General features: G+C 42.3%; 4 protein-coding genes across 4 annotated transcripts in view; 2 read left to right on the forward strand and 2 right to left on the reverse strand.

Moving 5' to 3' along the window:
• The first annotated feature begins 71 nt into the window (after positions 1-71).
• On the forward strand, positions 72-5,938 carry enosf1 (enolase superfamily member 1). The gene is made up of 15 exons (XM_079181840.1): positions 72-177; positions 272-374; positions 1,451-1,566; positions 2,406-2,492; positions 2,579-2,605; positions 2,692-2,764; positions 2,856-2,894; positions 3,089-3,171; positions 3,266-3,388; positions 3,469-3,603; positions 4,354-4,395; positions 4,484-4,613; positions 4,880-4,979; positions 5,076-5,157; positions 5,805-5,938. Exons 1-15 carry the CDS (start codon positions 97-99, stop codon positions 5,895-5,897), a joined length of 1,314 nt encoding a protein of 437 aa, XP_079037966.1. The 5' UTR covers positions 72-96; the 3' UTR covers positions 5,898-5,938.
• A 394-nt stretch (positions 5,939-6,332) lies between these two features.
• On the reverse strand, positions 6,333-8,365 carry tyms (thymidylate synthetase; the record flags this gene model as incomplete). Its single annotated transcript, XM_079181841.1, has 7 exons — positions 8,172-8,365; positions 7,625-7,698; positions 7,306-7,480; positions 6,965-7,066; positions 6,707-6,882; positions 6,550-6,621; positions 6,333-6,470 (listed from the first exon to the last, which is right to left on the reverse strand). The coding sequence occupies exons 1-7, from the start codon at positions 8,362-8,364 to the stop codon at positions 6,333-6,335; spliced, it is 930 nt and encodes a 309-aa protein (XP_079037967.1). The 5' UTR covers position 8,365.
• A 1,036-nt stretch (positions 8,366-9,401) lies between these two features.
• On the reverse strand, positions 9,402-12,703 carry LOC306712044 (clusterin-like protein 1; the record flags this gene model as incomplete). The annotated part of the gene is made up of 7 exons (XM_079181143.1): positions 9,402-9,614; positions 9,917-10,131; positions 10,747-10,875; positions 11,302-11,758; positions 11,859-12,029; positions 12,371-12,519; positions 12,613-12,703. 7 exons carry the CDS (start codon positions 12,701-12,703, stop codon positions 9,402-9,404), a joined length of 1,425 nt encoding a protein of 474 aa, XP_079037269.1.
• A 3,946-nt stretch (positions 12,704-16,649) lies between these two features.
• LOC306712045 (collectin-12-like) overlaps positions 16,650-21,993 on the forward strand; it is a gene marked incomplete at its 5' end in the record, with an annotated part of 31,333 nt that continues 25,989 nt past the window's right edge. Inside the window, 2 exons of the mRNA XM_079181144.1 lie at positions 16,650-16,656; positions 17,567-17,617. Of these exons, the coding sequence (XP_079037270.1) occupies positions 16,650-16,656; positions 17,567-17,617 (58 nt within the window). The remainder of the gene's footprint in view (positions 16,657-17,566; positions 17,618-21,993) is intronic.

Genomic DNA, 21,993 nt, shown 5'->3' on the forward strand with positions numbered 1-21,993 from the left:
GGTGGGTTTAAACCAATGACAGACTGGGGTGGGTGGGATCAACTAGGAAGTTTCTCCAAACGGTGCCTGAGGCTGAATCACAAGACAAGTTCCACAATGTTGCACAAAATTACCAGTTTGACAGTCCGGGATGTGAGATTCCCGACGTCTTTGGAGCAACACGGCTCCGATGCGATGGTAAGGAAGTTTGCCTGCACTGTGTGTGTGTGTGCGCATGTTTTTTGCTCCCACTCACAGAGACCTCTCTCCGCTGTAATGTCCCACTCTGCAGCACACCGACCCGGATTACTCGGTCGCGTATGTGGTGATCGACACGGACTGCGGGCTGAAGGGCTTCGGCTTCACGTTTACTCTGGGGAAGGGCACGGAGATCGGTGAGATCTCTATAATATGTGCATGCACTCGTGAAAAGAATGTCGCTCCACGAATAACTTGCACGGCGCATGTAAACAAAGTCACTGCTGCGTTCAGGTGCTCCTAACAAGCTCCGAATTGTCCCCTTCCTCGAGCGTAAATGCAACTTCCAATTCAATTTGTGAATTGAACCAAAAGGTTGTTGAATGAAATAATTGAGGCCACATATCAGCTAATTATATGAAATTAGAAAATGCTACTGTTATTAATAAGCTTTGATCATCATAGGCCTATAGGAGAACAGGGTCAGTAATGACAATAAGTTGATTCTTGAACAGATGCACTTGTCTGCTCACAATTTATTAATTTCTTTAGAGCCCAACCCAAACATTAAATGAGTGCATTCTCCCAGAATTCCACTTAGGTTAGTTTAGCACACTTTGTTCTTGGCTCTGCGGAGTCTTCATCTGCCATTTGAGTAAACAGTCAGTCAGTGACTTCACAGCGGGTGTTATTCAATTCGGAAATGTTTTTGTCTGCTTTTTGTAACACGGTAGGAAGTATAAACAATACCGTCCCAATCGTCCCCAGGAGAGCAGACACACTTTGGACTCTCGCGTTAGCTGCAGTTCAGACTGGATTACACTACCATCAACTGATAGGCCACAAAATAAAGCTTCACAACACTGTGTTTTGTTGTACGTGGCAAAACTCTGAAGAGGAAGAAAAACAACAAAAGAGCCTAAAGTTAACTAACACGCTGTAGATTTCCAAACTGTCAATAAAATGTGAGGTTTAGTCCAAAGGTCTCCACTCTGTTTTATCACGCTCATACTCCTATACTTCCATTTTTTTTTTTTACTGTACTTGAAAGCAGCATTCATTTTCTCAAGACCCTGTGTGCAAAGCATAGACTACACTGTAATGATAAGATGCAAATTTGAACCTTACATCGCCATCTTGTGGTAATGTATATTAAACACAATGCGACCGATTTCAGGTGCATCTGTTGAAAGACTAGTACAATAAAACATTTGGTACGTGTGAGGTGCGGGTGTCTTTCAGAGGCTGAACTTGTTGTGATTGTGACCCGCAGTGGTTTGTGCTGTGGAGGCCGTGGCTGCTCTGGTTGTTGGGAAATCCCTGCAGGAGATTGTGAGCGACTTCCGGGGGTTTTACCGCCTGCTGACCAGCGACGGCCAGATGAGATGGGTGAGAACAGCCACACAAGCGTTGAAAATATAGTGTCAAAGGACACAGACAACACCGAGCTATGCAGCCGGATATTTATCATATTTAAATGCAACTGTCTTTTTAGAATAACTTGAGCTTTCTTTTCCTACCTCGTGTTTTTTATAGCATTATCCATCTTGCTGACAGCACCTTGCTGTACAACATGGGAGAGAGCGATTCACATCCTCTTATCTTGTCATAGATACCCTTTTAAATCCATTTATTCTTACTCTAATACGATACGTGGCATCGGTCTGATTCATGACATTTCCATAGATTCAAAAATAAGAGTCGCATGAATCCCGGTTTCAATATAAAATCATTCTGTGTTGCTGCCAGGCGTAGCGTACTACTGATAATAATATGGAAGCACCCACGGCTCGTCTGATCGTGTTTCTGAAGGTCCCAAAGGCCTGATGAAGACTGATGGGCCAAGACAACAAATAAATGTGATAAAATACGGGCTCTTCAAGTCGTAGCGTGAGGTACACGCAGCCAAGAAAGTTAGAAGTGGCTCTTCGGATACAAAGAAAAGCAATTTATAATGTGAGCGAAAGGCAAGTGTGAAAAAAAGACCTTCTAGCTTTTGAAGGTCTCAAAGTCCTGATTGAGACTGATGGGAAGAGGCAAATGAAAGGGACTAAACGTGAGTAAAAGAGCGCTCTTGAATCCAGGTTTTTCAAAAATGTAGTATCAGGTCTTCATTTTGGTGTTTCACATTCTGCCTCTTTTCTTTGAACCCGTTTTTGATGCACACACAAATCCAGATAAGCGTTCTTTTCCCGTGCTTCATGTTTCTAAACTGTCGTCTGAACCAGTTGGGCCCAGAGAAAGGCGTGATCCACCTGGCCATGGCCGGAGTCCTGAATGCGGTGTGGGACCTGTGGGCGAGGGCAGAGGGCAAGGTGGGGAACTGTTTTGCTGAGGCGTTATTAGATTACAAGCTCGACACTTCATGACTCATGATCCGTTGTCATCTCTTTCCTTGCAGCCGCTGTGGAAGCTGCTTGTTGACATGGTGAGTCACGGGAAATTTAGATGTCTGATTTATGTCCAGGATGTGGCCACGTTGGGAAATGTCGTGTCTCATGTGTCTCAATTCAGGATCCCAAGCAGATTGTTTCCTGCATTGACTTCAGATACATCACTGATGCACTGACGGAGGAGGAGGCTGTAGGTGAGACCGGTGTGCGACGTTTAATGGAAAGAAACTCTCCTTTACCTAAATGCAGTGTCTGCACTCTTAATGCTTGTCTTTTCTCTTTCAGACATACTCGTGAAAGCACAGGAGGGCAAGCAGCGGAGAGGTGAGCACACAAAAAAAAGAGTCGTTAATTACATGGCTGAATGGGATTTTGCGGAACGAGATTGCCTCTTTAGAAACTAACAGGAGTGCTTTTAGCCTGCATAATAGCCCCCTGCTCTCCACTATTGCTCGATTAAAACACACTTCTCCTGGAGTGTTTATTACACAGAGTGGACTGCTTCTGTCTCCTCCCAGAGGATCACATGCTGGAAGAGGGTTATCCTGCCTACACCACCTCCTGTGCGTGGCTCGGATACTCAGACCAGCTGCTCAAACAGGTCTCAGTGCTACGAATGTAGTTTCTCAGGTTGGGAAGAAAAGAAAAAAAAAAAAACGTTTTCAAATAAGCGTGACAGTTGTGTGTTTCTGAAGCTCTGCACAGATGCACTTAAAAGCGGTTGGACCAAATTCAAGGTGAAAGTCGGTGCTGATCTAGAGGACGATATACGCAGGTGCCGCCTCATAAGGCAAATGATTGGGCCCGATAACACTTTGGTATGGTTGGTTTTGTTCCTCCCCTCAACATCGTATTTATATTAAGACATGGCAGTGTACTAAAGTGTTGCTGTGTTAAGATGATCGATGCCAACCAGAGGTGGGACGTAGCCGAGGCCATCAGCTGGGTGTCCAGCCTGGCCGAGTTCAAACCTCTTTGGATCGAGGAGCCCACGTCTCCAGATGACATCCTGGGTCACGCTGCTATCTCCAAGGTGAGAAAGAAGTTTTGATTTTCCATGTTGGAGGACATGAAACAGACTTAAGAGACAATTGGTCCTCTGTGCACAGACACTTAAAATCAATCAATCAAACTGTATTTATAGAGCTCATTCTATAGAGGTTAGTACAGAACAAGTGTGGACCGAGAAAACAACAGATAAAGCACAAAGATAAAAGTAAACTAATTAAAATATATAAAATGTAACAACTTAAAAACAAATCGTGCCAGACAATAAGATGATAAAATGTAATAAAATAGGATTCAAAGCTATAATGATAGTAAGACAGCAAGAAATAAAATAAAGATATTTAAAATGATAATAAAATAGAAACAAAAGATACATTTTACAACTTATATACAATACATGAGTGACTGCAATTATTCAAATGTCTATAAACCGTTATTAATCAAAGTAAAAATCCCCCCACCGCTTCAACATAGGAGCAAGACAACCAGATGGAAGGAAAGACAAAGCGCAAGTCGTTTTGAGTCTCTTTGTGGTCGTTTTGGGTCTCTTTGTGGTCGTTTTGAGTCTCTTTGTGGTCGTTTTGAGTCTCTTTGTGGGCTTCAAGTTGTTTGGTGCCCTTTTGTGGTAGTTTTGTATATCTGTCTGGTATTGTTGCTTCTACTTCAGTTCTATGCCGATTTGTGGTTGTTTTGTGTGTCTTTGCCTCTGGGCATCTGTTCAGTAATCCGTCCACTGTCGACGACTGATAAAAGATGTTTGACTTCGTTGTTGCAGGCTTTGGCTCCGCTCGGGATTGGAGTGGCAACAGGAGAGCAGGTCAGACCTCATGTCTGTTCGAGCATACGTATCACTGGCTGATGAATTCATATTTTTTTTTTAGGTGAGTTACCGTTTTCCTCTCCAGTGTCACAACAGGGTGATGTTCAAGCAGTTCCTCCAGGCCTCGGCCCTGCAGTTTGTCCAGATAGACGGCTGTCGGCTGGGCAGCGTCAACGAGAACCTGGCTGTGCTGCTGATGGCCCACAAGTTCCGGGGTAAAACTCAACAAGACATGACAACAACCGCACAAAAGTCAAACATGGAGCCCCAAATAAGAAAACATGGAGCTTTTCCTTTTTTTACCGACTGATTCGTCAAAGGAAAAACATGAATTCCATCTTCACTATTTAAATAAAAGTATTTTTAAATGTATTCAGTTATATTTCTGACAGGTCTGGTTTCAGGACTCCATAGAATTAGCATATCCAAAGTGTGATATCCGTATGAAAAACAATACAAATACTACTGTCTCTCGTCTTAGTGCCCGTTTGTCCTCATGCTGGAGGAGTCGGTCTCTGTGAGCTCATCCAGCATCTGATTCTGTTCGACTACGTCTGTGTGTCTGCGAGTCTCAGCAACCGGTGAGAGCAGGATTTGTTTTTGTTAATTAAGAGCTCGTGACTGAAACAGATTAGCAAATTATTTTCAGCAATTTTTTCTCTTTTTTCACTTGCCAGAATGTGTGAATACGTGGATCACCTGCATGAACACTTCACCAGTCCGGTGGTGATTCACGACGCCCACTACATGCCTCCCAAGGTAAGACGAAGGACAGATGGAAACGATGACGTACAAAAATGAATATCTACATTTCTTTAAAAAAAACACAACACCTTTGCATCTTCCACGCTTGTTTCTTTAGGCCAGTGGAAGAAGAAGTACTGAGATCTTTTACTTAAGTTCAAGTAGCAATGCCACAGTGTAGAAATACTCCACATGTACGAGCAGAAGTCCTGCATTCAAAGTTGTACTAAAGCAAAAGTACAAGCATCAAAATATACGTACAATACCAAAAGGTAAAGTATTATATATGCAGATTGGCTGATTTCAGAATATGGATTTGATTTTATTGAATTTCAATTATTGATGCACAAAAATGTATATTTTATTGTTTCAGCTAGTAAAGGTGGAACATGTGATTCACTCTATATACTGCCGGGTGGCTTGTGAATATTACCAAGAGATCAATAGTCTTATTTTTAACCATGATAACACATTTATTGATTACATTTTGCATAATCTGAATCTGCAAAGTAACTTTAGGTATCAAATAACTGTAATGGAGTAAAAAGTGCAATATTTCCCTCTAAAATGTAGTGAAGTAGAAGTAAAAGAAATAGCAGAAAATGGAAATACAAGTACTTCAGAAGTGCACTTGTTTGATACACTGTGCTTACTGTTCTCAGGATCCAGGCTACTCTAGTGAGATGCTGGAATCATCAGTGCAGAGACACCAGTACCCCGAAGGAGATGTATGGAAGCTCAACACGAACAAATAAACATTTGACAGAAGGCTCCTTTTTAAGTCTTATAATCAGACTTGGCTAAGTGGAGTGAATATGTAATAACCTATTACACTGCAAGAGTAGAAGTAGAGTAGCAGGAACTGTTGTATTATTAATGTGTGTGTGTTGCAGCTCGGCTCCTTTGGGTCAACAATTCTGTACAAATCCATCTTACACAAATGTAAATTCTTTATTTACAAATAAGATATTAATAACAGTTGAAAAAAGGAAAGTTTCATAACTAACTGCTATTTTTACAGTTATAGAAGAAAATACTTTTCTGTAAGAACTTGTGTGGTTTTAAGTGCTAGTTCACCAAAATCAGAAAGGAAATTAAACCACTTCACCTTTTTTTAAATGGGAATGAATGACATAATATAACATATAAAGCAACGTGTATTACATTTTCTAATCATTAAAGTTGGATCTTTACACAGCCATCTGCATCTTAATGGAGGGATGAGGGTTGTAGTCGCAGATCTCAAAGTCTTCTGCGCGGAAATCATCGATGCACTCCACTTTTCTCAGGATCTTCAGCTTGGGGAACGGCCGGATCTCCCTCTGAAGCTGCGAAATTTAGACAGACGAGTAAGTCAGAGACCAGGCCGAGAGCAGGGAGACGGAAAGCCGTCTTTAACTGACCCACCTGTACTTTAAGAGGCTCCATGTGGTTGACGTAGATGTGAGCGTCTCCCAGTGTGTGAACAAAGTCGCCCGGCTGCAGGGACAGTAGAAAAACAGTATGTTGAGCACACAACAACACACTTAAAATGAGGTTCTTTTGGGACAAGAGTGCTTTTTACCTTGAGTCCCGTGATGTGTGCGATCATGTAGGTAAGAAGTGCATAGCTGGCGATATTGAAAGGCACCCCGAGGCCCATGTCGCCCGAGCGCTGGTACAGCTGACACGACAGCTCGCCGTCGCACACGTAGAACTGACACAAGGCGTGGCAGGGGGGCAGAGCCATGAGGGGCAGGTCTGCAGGAGAAGACGTTCAAATGAAAACGGTCGCGCGGTTTAGGATTAGTTCAAGTAGATTTAGATTTTGCACGTGCAGGACCTTTAGGGTTCCAAGCGCACATGATGATCCGCCTGTCCTCTGGGTTCTTATTGAGGGTGTCAATGATCTTCTGCAGCTGGTCAACACCTTGTCCTGTGTAATCTGTGGAAGGAATTAATAAAAAAGATAATTTAAGAGCAGAGGCACAGTATTCGGGTAAGCGTGTGACGCAGCATCTGTGTAATATGCCTTCGAAATATGATCTATTTCAAAATAGAAATGGAAACCTTCAATAAAGTGATTGTAAATCTTGAGTAGATATCACACAACAACTGAAAAAGAAAAAAAAGAAGCCTTTGTCACTGCACAATAAACTGCGTGTCGCTCTACTGTAACTTCACCTGCATGCATGTTTGTGTACTCGGCGCCGAAGTGCCTCCACTGGAAACCATACACGGGTCCCAGGTCGCCTTCTTCTCGATCCGTGAACCCGAGGTTGTCCAGGAAGTCACGTGACCCGTTGGCTTCCCAAATCTTCACCCCTTTCTCTGAGAGCTCCTTGGCATTTGTTGATCCCTGTGACCACACAGGAGAAGAAACGTCAGGGCCCAATTCAGAGCTTTTTTTTGACACAAATACCGCAGGCAGAAATGCTGCATGTGAATATGAATATATTTGGGTGAATTGAAAAGAAACGTGTCGATCTTGTATCATTCTCACCTTAACAAACCACAGCAGTTCTTCAAGAATGCCTCTCCAAAACACTCTCTTGGTCGTCAGCAAGGGGAACTGATCTACGAATAAAACCAGGAAAAAGGTTATCTAACATTTGCAAGCGGTGGAAAGTCACAAAGTACGTTTAATAGCCAAACATGCTGGATCTTTGAGGCCAGCACTGGTTGCTTGTGAGGGTATTAAAAGAAATCATCACTTTTCACCATAAAGACAAACACACATCACATTTGGTCATTAAATATTTGTAATAATAAACCTGTCAGTGCTCCCTTGTGTTTAAACTAAGTACTGCTGACACCACACACATCTCTTTGCATGAACTAAATTAGTTTTACTTAAATATTTTCATATTTTAAACTAATGCAAAGATATTTGTACCTCTTACTCCACTACAAATATTTTTTATTAGTGTATATATGACCCTGAAATGGGACATTATGCATAATTTACTTTGACGCTTTGAGTTTATTTTGCAGTTGCAGTTTGTTGTATGCACAGTAATGACATTTAATACCAAAGAAAACTAACAAACCTCTCAGACTGTATCTGGCCTGAGCACCGAACACAGACACGACTCCGGTGCCGGTTCGGTCCCCCTTCCTGCGGCCGTGCTGCATGATGTACTCGATCTGATCCAGGTACCCGCGTTCATCGCAGAAAACACCGACGTTCTTCTTCTTCTCTTCCGCCGCTGCAGACTTCTTCTTCTTCTCCTCCTCCCCCATTGTACAGCCATCTGCGGTGTGTATTTCAGACGTGGCGGGCATTTTTAGTAGACTAAAGAGTAGCTTGCACGTTTTGACAGAAAGAAGTGTTGTGTTGTTGTGTCACCGGTGGGTTTTTCCCGGGTGATTTCGTGGACTTCCGTTATGATACGAAATCTCGCGAGAGTACAGAAGAAAAGTGCACCCTGCTTTTTACACTTGTTCATCTTTACACCAAAAACTCAAACAGGAACCATATAACATTCTTAGCAGTACTTTCTTGCACCATGACTGCCAAAAGGGAATCAGAAAATAATAATAAAACTATAGTTACTGATAAAAAAAATAGGCATGAAACGAGTAATTACGGTAATTACGAGTAAAATGTGGGATAAGGGATAAGGGACATATATATTGCCCTACCATAAATACAGATTGTTCCAAAAACTGAAGAATGATATGCAAATATTAGATTTTGATGTAAAAAGTCATTACATGAACGATTCCTTTTATTTGGATGACTTGTAACAAAAACAAAAGAATGGCTCAAGCACAGCGTACATACATTTATTGCATAAACATTTTAAACCCTAAGAATGAACACATGAATACAAATAATAAAAGCTGTGCATGTTCAAGTTTTACAAAGATAAGCGTCATTGTTCAAGAACTGGACTCTATTCAGCATCTGAACATTACTAAGTTCAAGTGTAGAGAAAACAAAACATAAAACAGTTTTTAAAGATCGACAAAAGCAAGTCAGAAGCTTAAATATTTCCATGGCTACATAACAATGCTGCATTGCCCATGGGTGCATTTAATCTTTTAATACAAAGTCAATGAAGGATTTAATTTATCATCGTTTCTTAGTTACCTCATCATTTTGAATTATAACATATCATACCATTTGCATTGTGGCTTTCAGGAGAAGATTACATTTGAAGAATTGCACAGGGATTTGTCATGGTGTAAAGTTGGCAGTTTCAAATTATCACATTTCATTTTACTCAAATTGAAGTTGGAGCTCTGCCAGCTGAAGCTGGGAGCCAGATAATGAACTAAGCCACTACACTGCAGGGATCAATACCTCTTATCTGCTGTTTATGGAGTGCCAGAGCCTCCTGAGCTACATACTGGATAAAAGCGAGGTCGTCCACCTCCAGCTCTGAGGGGACGGAGACGGCTACTGGGCCTGAGTCCAGTATGGTTACAACCACACTGCTGTCAGCTTTAGGTCTCATGGTCTTCAGCTGCTGCTGCTGTGCATTCACCTGAAAAACAAGAATGAGTGCATCAGTGATGGCAAAAATACAATAATAAAATAATAACTAACAAGATTCCTGCCACCCAAAATAGGCTATTTTATATACTTTGGCTTTAGGGTTTTAATTTAAACTTTGTTGATTCATTTGAGGGATCAAGTCAATTATCTATGACAGAATTAAAACCACATGTAGCAGATAGGATTAACTGTAAATAACATAAGTATTAAGGCGCATTTGGCACCTAGCAACCCTCATAACATCCCAAAATAACTACTATGCGATAGAGACAAACATTACTGCAGACGTACTGTGATCACACTGAAGGTGCCGCGTGGGCCCACGGTGCTGTTGGACAGCCGGCCGACCCAGCCGTACTTGTCCTCCATGTCTCCGAGCCATCTCTGCGTGTCCGCTGTGTGCCTCTGGACCAGCTGCAGCCTGTCGTCGTACTGCTGACGGGAGGCGTTGAGCAGCATGTGCATCTCCTCCGTCTCAGAGTGTAACTGCTGGACGCTGGGACACTCTGTAAGTACAAGTGAGCACGTGCAGAGAAGCGTGCATGAAGTCAACAACAGAAAGACTGAGTACAAGTCAACGATTTCAAACATGTCGTTTGCTGATTGCTGTCACAGTGCAGAATATTCAATAGCTAAAATGCCATCGGTTATATTTAAAATTGAGTAATCCTCCAGCAGTTCTAATCTACAAAGTGATGAAATGATTAGTCGATTAATTCATCAGTCAACAATTATGATAATTGATTAACTTGTTCAGTCATTAAGCAGAAATGCAAAACATATTCTGGTTTCAGCTGCTTGAATGTGATCATTTGCTTTTTTCTGTTTTCTATCAGCGTTAAATTAAATATAAAGCAATAAATCTGAAGACGGCATTAAACGATTAATCCGACGAATAATAACCAGTCAAATAACCATCAAATTATTACCATCCTGCTAAATGTTTTCACTCATAATGCCTACTATACCCCCTCAGTTGAAAGAATAGTTTAAGATTAAGATGAGCAATGTATGAAAGACCATAATTTGCATTTAGGGTCAAGATAGGAACATTTTTGCAAATCTGTTCTGTGTGACTGCTAAATAGATATGAAACCAATAGTGCTCACTAAACCTTTTACCTTTTAACAAAAAATCTTCACACGTCTCGCACAAACTTTGGAGCCGCCAGCACTCTGATGCTTGTCTGCGGAGTCGTCTGCACAGATATCTGCTCTGTGGCTGTCCCACAGGAGACAGGGCTCCTGCACCTTTGTAGATAAACATACACTAACAGATGTCAACGTTGGATATATTATTATTTTATACATGGGCCATTTCAATTGAACTGCAATGGTTTGGGTCCATGTTTACTTCCCGTCAGCTGTCACATACTTTGCAACAAGGAATCTTTAAAAGGAAAGGTCATTATGTCATCGTGACACCATTTTTAATGTTGCAAGTAGGTCCAGATTTATAGAGGCATATAACGTGACATAACAAGTTATTTAGAAGTTCTATTACAATTAAACACATATAGAATACAGTGTGAGTTCAGTGACGTAATGCCCCGTCCTTCTTTTATAGGTTTATTGCACTGCAACAGGAAATAAACAGGACACATTTTGAATGTTTAAAACTTTGAAAATGGTCTATAGTGTAGACACAAATGTTTTACTTCGAATGGCATCAGATACCTGCGCTTGGTTGCTGAAAGTACGCCTCTGCCTCTTGTATCTCCTCAAATACGTCGGCCACTGTGGAGCTCAATCCATCCAGCACATTCCTCCCGAAGTCAGACACCGACTCGAGGATGTGATCCAGACCCAACGTCCCGAAGAAGCCGGCGCCGGAGCTGCCCTGCCCGGAAGACAGCGGGCCGGGTCGGACCTCTGTGGTGAAGGCCGCCATGAAGGAATGCCCGAACACCTGTTGCATCCTTTTCACCAGCGCGGTGCTGCGGTCGTACAGGAGGCTGGTGTTCGCCAGCAGCCGGCCGAACGACGCGTCGGCCTGCAGAAGCTCCAGATCTGCACCGTCCTCTGGGAGCTGGTTCTCGGGTGAGTTGGTGTGACCCACGCTCTCCTCGTTTTGATTGTAAACATGCTCCTCGGCCTCCAGCTGGGCGGCCATTCTCCTGAAAAACTCCTCCACCTGCAGAGAGAGAGAGATTCATAGAGGAACCGTCACAGTTGGAGCCTGAAACAAATCAGTCTCAACTCTGATCATTTTGAATGTCTGAGACCGTTATAACCTTGAATGAGAAAGAGGCAAAGCCGCGGCGACATGTAGACGTGTAGAAGGCCTTGCAAGTATCTTCAAGACATGGCTGACATTCTTCAAAGGAGGATTTGGTTAAATATTCACACTGCTGCTCAGCCTCCTCTAGTTTCTGCTCTGTTTCCCGGACCAGCTGCATCGCCCCCTGAAGAAACCCCCCAAAAAGAGAAAATGCTGTCATGGATACATTACCTCTTAATAAGCCAGAGTGGATATGATGTGGTTGGCAGAAAGCCTTTCATTTTGAAATGATGTTAAATCTACAGACAGTTCATTTATCCTGACTGCAGTAAAACTACACCCCGACTCCCTAAACCAGCCCCACTCCCACATTCATTCTTCACTGTCTGCTTTGAGGTTTCTCTGCGAGGCTTTGTGTGGCTTTGCCTTTACGAGGCAGAAAATATGTCATGGGCTTCAGAATAAATCACAAAGACTGGCATGTAACTGCTCAACTACACACTGTGGCAGGAACACAGTTCACACCTTCTTCTTGTCACTGCTGTGTCTCAGGGCCTCCATGAGATGTCGGTGGCTCTCCTCTTTTTTCTCCATCGTTTCCTTCACCTGCTTCACCCCGAGTAACGCCCGCTTTATTTCCTCATCCACGCACTGCTCTCCTGCTGCAGACAGCTCTACACACACACACCAATGATACATACTGTAATCAACCAATATTGGTAAGAAGAAGTACATCTCAGTGTTTTTTCTGTTAGTGAAGGCCTCACTTTTCAGCGTGTCCTCGCTCAGCGGAGGAGAGTCGGCCGCACAGAGCAGGACTTCGGTGATGCAAAGGATTTGAACAAGCAGCCTCCTCATCCTGTCTTGAGCTCTGTAAAAAGTAAAGAAGTTACTCATTAGTCTGCTGTGGAGCGCCACACAGTATACCAGCTCTTCATATAGACAAAAGACAGGCTTTGATTTGACTAATATTTAATGGGACATGTCACGTAGCCTGCCACAAGGTGGTGCCAGTTCTCAAGCGTTTTAATACAGAGGCCATTTAAATGTTAAAACAACACAAAGAGCAAATTTATCGTCCCAGAGTGAACTCATTAGCGTGGAATATCACATCAGCGTAAAGCCGGATAAGCATGATGCTCCTGCAGACAACTGTCATCTAATCACCTCACATAACAAGGATAATAACCATAATACACTGACATTCAATGTATTATTATGAATTCACAAGATTAAGAGCTCAAATAACTATTTAAGGACTCTTCTAGCACCTGTAACGGTGGATCTCTGTGTACATGTGTCAATCGACAAAATGAAAAGACATAAACAAAAGAATAATAATATGAATCAAACTGGCAGTGCCCACATAACATGCATATGTCAGATTGTGGATCTTTTCAATGCTGATGCTAATTATTTTCATTACCTTTCCCTGACAACACAAAGCTTTACTGTTGGTAACTCTCAGGTTGTACGTGTTGTATCCCACTGTCCATGCATGAGTCCTAAAATCCATCTTGATGGAAAATGACTATTGCATTTGATGCTGCCTGTGAAGAAACACCTTCTCCAAGTCCACTGTTACAGAAGGAATCATTGTGATCATTAATGCAGAACAAAAACAAAACGCATGGCTAAATATTTACCTTTGTAAATGCTGTGAGGATAACACCAGACTCCAGAACAAAAGCAGCAGGTTGTGCTGTTGGAGGGATGAGGGCGACTTCAAAGGATTGTTCTATTTTTATGGATCTGCTCACCAGCACAGATCCTATTAGTGAGTTGGCATAAGTAAGCCTCGTGCTGCGCAGCGTAACTGCAGATCAGTTTAAGACATGAGTTAAAGCACTCTAAACACTACTTGCTCAATTGTTTGCAGGTATAGCCCACTTAATTGTGTCCCGACGTACTCCGCAAGCCCTCCTCGGGTAAAAAGTTCTGCTCCAACTTCCGTCACACTGACTGTAAGCCTGAGCTTCCTGCAGAGACCTGGCACACACTGGCATGCTCTCGGCTTAACGGGGCAACAAGAGGACGAGAAGGACTGCATGTACATGTGCAGATATGCATGCTAATACAAAAACACATGCTGTACCACATGCTGTGTTTTTAAATTCTAGAGCATCCATCACACTGTGTCAGCACTGCATGAGAAAAAGTCATCTTGCTTCCTGTCTTTCAGGCCTGTAAGCGCCAGCGACTCTCTCCTGCTGCACACAAGACAATCCGAGTTGTTCTTATCGCGGCATCTGAACAGGGCAGCAGCGTGGTGAATGTGGAATTCCTGTGTGCTTTCTCAGCTCTCTGTTAATCTGAGCCCACTGCTCAAAAAGCCTTGACCCAGCAAATGAGGTCCCAACCTCTGAATGAGGACCAGCAGGAGCGAGGCTGCAAGATACCTGACCCTCAGCTGCTTTTTATCAGCATGCCACGATCCCTATCTGGGCCCTAATACCAGCCTGCTGCTCCAATTATAGCCGACAGTAAAATAACAGTTTTGAAGCCTTTAGGAAAACAAGTAATTAGTCGCTTTGTCATCTCAGGCGAGTCTGGAGTCTAAGCTGTGGTGGACCGGGTCAAACTGCAGCTATTACTGAGCCTGTTTGAAGGATGTGTTATCCAAAGAAAGAAGCTAAACAGATCTGGGTTGAATGTCTGTGTTATGTTTTTGAAAGCTCTGATGATTTTATAGCTGGGACGGTGTTATCTCTATCTTTTTCCTGTAAATCACTTGGTTTGAACTGAGCGAGTGTAAAAGAGATTAACATCGGGGCCACATCAGTGTGACACTAACCTGCAGACACAAGAGTGGGTCTGTCTAAATTCTTTGAAGTCTGATGCAGCTGTTTTGTGCCTTTGATCAGTGATCTGCATCTGCAGGCTGGAGAGATTATGGAGGCAGGAACTGTTGAAATTATCACTGCACCTGGAGGAGTCAAAAGGGGAAATGGCCGCTGGTGAACCTTACAGTCTAATTTTGATAGATTGTGGTCAACTATTGGCTGCCGTTTGGGACCATTTTATGCAACAGAAATCATTGTTGTAGCAAAAGTAAACAAATTAAAAGATCTATATCATCTAGTGAGAAAGTTAAGAAAGATATTGTGTGTCACAGCAAAGCAAATCGATCTTGGTTCCTATGAGACATTAAAAGGAAGACAGTAAAATTATTAAGCCTGAAACTATAATAACTAACTGATAATATAGCACTAAAATGCAAAAGTCGACATCATCCACAATGTTGTTTTCATCAATCAAATTAATAAGGCGATTTTTATGAAATCTTTCTTCACTTTTAATTATGCTATTTGTCTTTGTTTGAGAATACAGATTTATTTCTAGCAATTTCCCTTGAAAAGTTGCCTGCACTAGACCAGGTTCAAATAATTTAACTGTAATAGAATATGTCTTGAAAAATATGGACATTTTGCAGTAGTATAAGTAGGAATGTGAAGTTATTGTGATAAATCAATTGATAAAATACCCCAAACCACATGAGTAACATATCATTGAGAACCACGGAGAGGCCAAATGGCCCTGAAGGAATATCATATGAATATGAAAGTGATTTTTCATCCTAACAGGAAACGAGATGTGAATATGTAAAAAAAACAACACAGGAACTGCACTGCAATGTCGCCGTTTCGGTGTCCCTCGACCTCCTCAAACCTTTGAAATTATCTTTAATGGGTACCAGATTCTTTACCCGGGGACGTGATTGCCATCAACCCCCCAGTAACTTAATCTCATCTCCGGCTGGATTACTGCAACGCTGCACGACGTCCCGGGGTCTGTCCGCACCTCCTCTATGCCGACAGGGGGAAGCTCAGCAGGGGAGGACGGGACCGTCCCTGGGATGACTTCAAAAAACTTAAAGAGTGAGTCAGTGGTTGTGGCCAAAGGAAGCTGGTGATGATGCAGGTAGGACAGCACCGGAAATGAGGCTCAGCCTTCAGAATAAGAGTTTTTAAGGTCGGCCTTTGTTTTGGGGGTCAGAAACGTCTTCATTGTTTGATAGAGCTAAAGCAACTGTGAAACTGGACTCTGAAAACACATTTATGGCACTTTGATAAGGTAATTGTGTTGTACATGGGCTCACGGCTCTACTATCAGAAGCCCACAGGTGTGTGTTTCTGTCCGGGTGTGTCGGGTATCAGCAGTATAGCCATGTTGTTTGTGGTTGCTGTTCGACAGCCCAACATGTCTTCTGTGGGCCCATTTACGACATCTAACAAGGTAGGTTATCATTAACACATTAACACATTATGGTTTACTTGTTCAATTAGTATAAAAACTATATATTTTCGACAGAGGGTTAACGATATGACCGACTAATTCCCAAAATGTCAAATTCTACATTTAGTTCAGTGTGTGATTGGAAGAATCCAGATAAAAGCAAAATATTTAGTGTTAGATTGAATATGAATTATTAGGTTGTAAAAGTACAAGTTCATTTTTATACTGTGTTTTACGCAACAAAGTGATTTAATTCTGAAACCGGAAGTGCATCTAGTTTTTCTCTGTAACTTTACACTGGTAGTAAAAAAGACTGCCCGTCTTCCTCCTTCAGGCTCCGCTAACATCACATCACTCCTGCTAAAACTCCACTGAAACTAAGCGAGCAAGAGAACAGAGACGATGGGATTTTAAACTGAAGACATGAAGACATACTTATAGTTTTATTATTTATTTTATTAGTGCGTGTCGTGGATCAAGTTTGCACCATTGCACTGGATGCTGAGATGCGTAGAAAGTGACAGGGGTCCTCATCTCTTCTACAACCCTCAACGATTTAGAAAACGCCATGAAAGGTATGTTGTCCTTCACGTGCAGCTGATATTTATTTCAAACGTGAGCGTTTTCCAAATGCACAGATTACACTCTTTCCAGATTTCGGTGCGTATTTCTTTGTGGTGCGTGATTCACATCTGGATGACATTACGGTACTGCCGTGCAGAAAGTTTTTTTCCCTCTTACACCACATAGTCACATCCAATTGAAAGATATAAAAGACCAAACCACGTTTTCTTTTACTTGTTGAATATTTAATATTTGAGAAACAAGAAAACTTTATTATCCTGAAGAAAATATCCCGCTTGAGTGATGATGACCAGACTTGATTAACTGCTGTATTTATGCTGACACGCAACGTATTTGTGGCATCGATAACAACAATATTCATTTCACCAGGAGAAACTGAGGTGAAATACCACTCGCACCCCCTCTGACCCCCCACCAACAAACACACACTCAGCTCAACCCTTGTCTCCCCTCTGGATCCCATCTGTTTACCATTACCGGTGATGTTCTCTCTGCTCTGCTCCAGTCTTCAGTGTAGTGCAGCAGAGTGTAATTAGGGTTTACTGTCAACAACCCAGAGAAACCGCAGCCTGTGGCTTTTACAGTTCTCTAGACCTCCTATCTCCACACACACACACACACACACACACACACACACACACACACACACACACAGACAGACAAAAGATGATACTCCTCTATCTCGACCTAATGCGCTGTTGGCCGCCTCCAGTCTGCAAAACTCAGATGTTTGTACTCGAGGATAACATGTTGAATTCTTGGCTCTGTGCCGCTGCCCTGCAGCGTTTCTTTCTGTGTTTTATTTTGATTGTAGAGTCCCACCAATTGCTTTAGACACAGTGTACTCTGATTAGTGTGCATATGACCTACTTATGTCATGTTTCTGATTATGTCACACAGACGACTTTGCAGACGAGGAGGAAGTACAGTCTTTTGGATACAAGAGGTTCGGTGAGTGAAAAGTCCTTTTTCTTAAGGTGGAAGAGAGAAAAGCCGACACACTTGGAGCTCTTATATATTGAAAATATTGAAAAAATATATATTGAAAATATTGTGGATTAAAGCCGCTGTAGTGTTTGCGCTTTTTCCTCTTTTCTACTGTTACTTACCTTGAATCTGCTAGTTAACACAAAAGATTGTCTGTCAGGACAGACAGCAGGCTGCCAGAGCATTTAGTTTGGTCGCTAATGGTCCTGCTGGGTTTTGGGTTGAACATAAATGTGGCCAACAGTCTGTGAGGTCCACCTCACCACAGAACCGACGACCGCTGACAGAGCTCACCAGATCAAGACGTTTCAGAAAATCTCTTCAATTAAATTGAGTCACTTCAACACGTTGACTCACACAATCATGCCGCAAGTACCTCAAAAAAAATGTGACATTACTCAAACTGAAAACATGTATCTTTCTGTTGTGGTGCAAACAGTTCACATGCATTTGGTTTGTGTGCAAGTGTGCTCATACATGCATCATGTGGGTTGTGATTGGCGTAAAGGATGCATTCGGGCCCCATTTTTAGACATTTTCACATTGGACTTGTGTGCTGGTAGTGAACCAGACAAGACCAGAATGATAAGGATGAAAAGCTTAAATGTTCAGTTCACCCAAACTACAAACACGTACCTCATATCAAGCCATGCAACCAGTGTTTTTTTCAGGTTTTGGGATGTCTGTCATTGACATTTTTGCCTCCAATACAATAAAACAGCAACATGTCTTTCCAAAAAAAGTCTCCACTTTACGCTGAGTAATCCACACACCTCACTGTCACAAATAGTTCCCATTAATGCTTCCTGTAAAGTGGAAAAGTATGTCTTTTTGTAATTTTGGCAAAAAGACCCGTTGAAATTTGCATTTCTAGCTCGTTTTTTCCCCCTGTGGCATCCAAGATGTTCCATTGTGTTCTTCCCTTTTTCTTCTTTGTACGTTCCAGATAAGTTCACACGATTTGCATTGTTATTTCGCATTTTATTTCATAAATGCAAAATGTGTCTGCATTAATAATCACCAAGCACAACTACTTTCATGCAGAGAGGGTCGGTCCGTTTCTCTGCTCCTCCACTCGCTGCTGTTATGGTTTTGTGAGCCATATGTTTGCCATCAAGTGCATGCATTCATGCTTTCGGGTTGAAGAAGAAAGAACTGGCAGCAAAGGGCAAACGCTATGTCACGCACACACTCAAACACATCATTAGTACTTTCCTCAGAGACGTCGGCGCTCTCCATCACTGTTCTGTTGATTCAACATTGATTCTGGATCAGGAGCCTCTGTGTCTCTGTAGTCAGGGTGTTGCTGCAGTTTGACTCATTCACTCACAGTTCGGCCCGAGGTCCACGAGCGTGGATGTGAGGCGGTGGATTACAGCACCGGCTGAGAGGAATTCAAACTGTGTTTAAAACGCGCTGTCTTTTATCCGAGTTACCCGAGTGGAAGCATCCTGTTTGTCTTTCTCTGTGAGCGCGTGCGAGTGCCGCTCATGGATCAGATTAGAGAGCTGCGGGGGCAGGGAGCCAAATCCCGCTCTCACTTTTAACTTTATTCAAATGAACTCTTGACATTCGGAGGAGCATAGGAAGAGAGAGCTGCTGAACTCTGCCGTTGGCCCTCTGAGGGACACGGCAGCTGTTTGGAGGGGCCGACTCACCACTCTGGAGGCTTTGTTGTGCAATCGAGCTGCATTCGTGCAGACCATCACAGGCCCTCATTCTTCCTCTATTAGCACTATCATCTCAGTACGCAGGGGACACAAGCAGTTCTTTCCTCTCTGCATGTTGTGCTTTAATTCATCGCATTCGTTTGAATTGTTGTGATGTGTCAAAACTGTTACAAAGTCCCCACTGAGAACACGAAATCTAGCTGGTTCTAAGAGGCGGACCTCTAACATACAACACCAGTCGGCTTCTGTTTTTCTTAGCATATAGATAGATACACATTTCACACACTTTGCTATTACAGTTGACTGTTCCTGGAAGCCGTTGACTTCCACTAATTCTGATACACAATGAAAATCACCCTGCAGTTTGAAAACATGGATACATATTCCAAAATGTGAAGCCTCTTTGTCTTAAAACTGATATGCTTTGGAAAATGGACTCCAGTATTGTAAAGAATACATGTTTTTTAGTTAATTGGCTAAAGCATGCAAAAGCACTGTGGTCCTTTCAGCTCGAATGATTTAGGGAGTTTGGCTTGTGCGCTTTAAGTTTTTCTAATAAAAGTGCACTACGAAAGATAAAGGAGCAATGAAATACCACAAGGTCTGATGGTTGGCTTGATCTTCCAAGAAAGTTCTTTACAAAACTCTCCTCCAGTCTCTTGAATTCTAGGATTTGATTCACTTATCTCAGTTTTCAGAAATAAAATGCTGTAATGCAGTTGTGAAAAACATCGGACACGGCTTTCATTCAGTTTCTTCACCCCCACCAACAAACGCAGGCTTGCCTCCAGCCTTTGTGCATCAGAAAGTACAATGTGTAATACCAACACATGAGTACAAGTACCACTTTGTGACAATGTTGAAATATCCTCAAAAGTACCTTTGGATTTTTTTCAGCTTTCCGTGGCTCAGAAAGAGCTAGATGAGGAAACTCACACACATATACACACACACACACACACACCTACACACACACACACACACACATTTTAAACAAAGTGAATGGTTTCTGTTTCTCTATTTTACACAAACGTCATCCAGAAGGCATGCATACATCATGTATATTTACACAAATACACACATAGACACACATTTTTCCACTAGTTTGTATACAAGTGAAATTACACAACACACACACACACACACACACACACACACACACACACACCAGTACATTCACAGAGTGAATTCATCTGGTAATCCCATCTCTCTCCCTGCCAAGTTGAAGCCAGGCCGGAATTGCTTCCACAGTGCTCGAGCTTTAAACATATTTATTTTTCAGTGGGGGGTTGACATAAGAAGGCCGTCAGAATAAAATAGAAAACTACCTGAGCTTTGGCTGAACCCTTACAGCCCCCTTAGAGCTGGTATAATCATTGGTCATTGGCAGGCAGCAGTCGGCCCCTGGCCTGAGTCAAACCAGAAATCCTCCGGTTACAAAAACCTGGGAACTCTAAAGTTTGGGTCCCTTCTTTGTTAAAGAATAAAAAATACAATTGGAATTGTAGTCCTGTGTACATCCACGAAAACCTCAGTGGGATAGGTGCTGCATTCAAATCTTATTGACCCGAACTTTAAACTGCTCCACAAAAGATGTGGCATGGTTTGCAGTCAGTTGACCCGATTGAAACACAACCACGTGCCATTTTGTGTTCACTTTATTTTGCTCTTATCAGTATTCGTTGTTTACTCTCTACATGTGCATAACTTTAAATGTTAAATGCAACAAGTTCAGGCACGTGCACTATGAAAATCAGGGATAACAACCAGCAATAATACATGTATGTTAGCAAAATGCTAGTAGCACCCAATGGAAGCAGTATTAGCATTAATGTCTGGGACATTGGTAGGGTTTTTCTTGACTAGGATAATGAGGTTTCTCAAGGTAAAAATAATGTATATACTATATGTACAACATGTTGGTTCACTAACTAAAAGGAGTACTTGTGTTTCTTTCTGAAAGTAAAGCAAACTTTTCATCCCAATCGTTTGTTTTTAGCAAGTTAGCAAGCAAGTCAAGCATCATGAGAGGAGCGAGGCCTACGTTATATCTTAACTTTTGTTGTAGCAGTCACCTGTCAAACCTTGAAACCATTACATTGGCTTTCCTAGGAGATGTTGATGCAGAACACTGTGGCAAAGTGAGTTTTCCCCAGAGGGTATTCTGTAAAAGAAGATAAATGCAACCTCAGACACACAAGACAGATTGAGGCAAAATCAGCAGAACAGAGAGTACATTGCAAGAGTCCCTGTGAAAAGATGTAATGCTCTGAACCTCACATATCGGCAATAAATAACTGTCAGAATATCAAAGTATATACTTTTCACAAATCAGTGAGTTTACAGTTAAGTGACACCATATTCTACATAAATGGTCGTGCATTGCTGGATGGCATTACTGTACTGATTTCTACTGGAGGAATGCTGGTCTGCAGGTAGGAGTCAGGGCCAGTCATTAAATAATGGAGGCTTGATTGCTCCATGCAGCAGGTCCTCCTGGGACCTGCACCGATGTCTGGATGGGGGTCTTACTCCCTCTGCTGCTGTGTCTCCTGTTCCCACACACATGTGGGTTTTGGAGAGACCGGGCTCGGGAGGTTTGCGGCCGGCGTGGAACCCAGAGTGCACTAATCTATTTCCTGCACTTGTTATGGTTTCTCCAGCAAGGCC

Source organism: Pholis gunnellus (assembly GCF_910591455.1).
Source record: "Pholis gunnellus genome assembly, chromosome: 20".
In the NCBI taxonomy this organism is placed as follows: domain Eukaryota; kingdom Metazoa; phylum Chordata; class Actinopteri; order Perciformes; family Pholidae; genus Pholis; species Pholis gunnellus.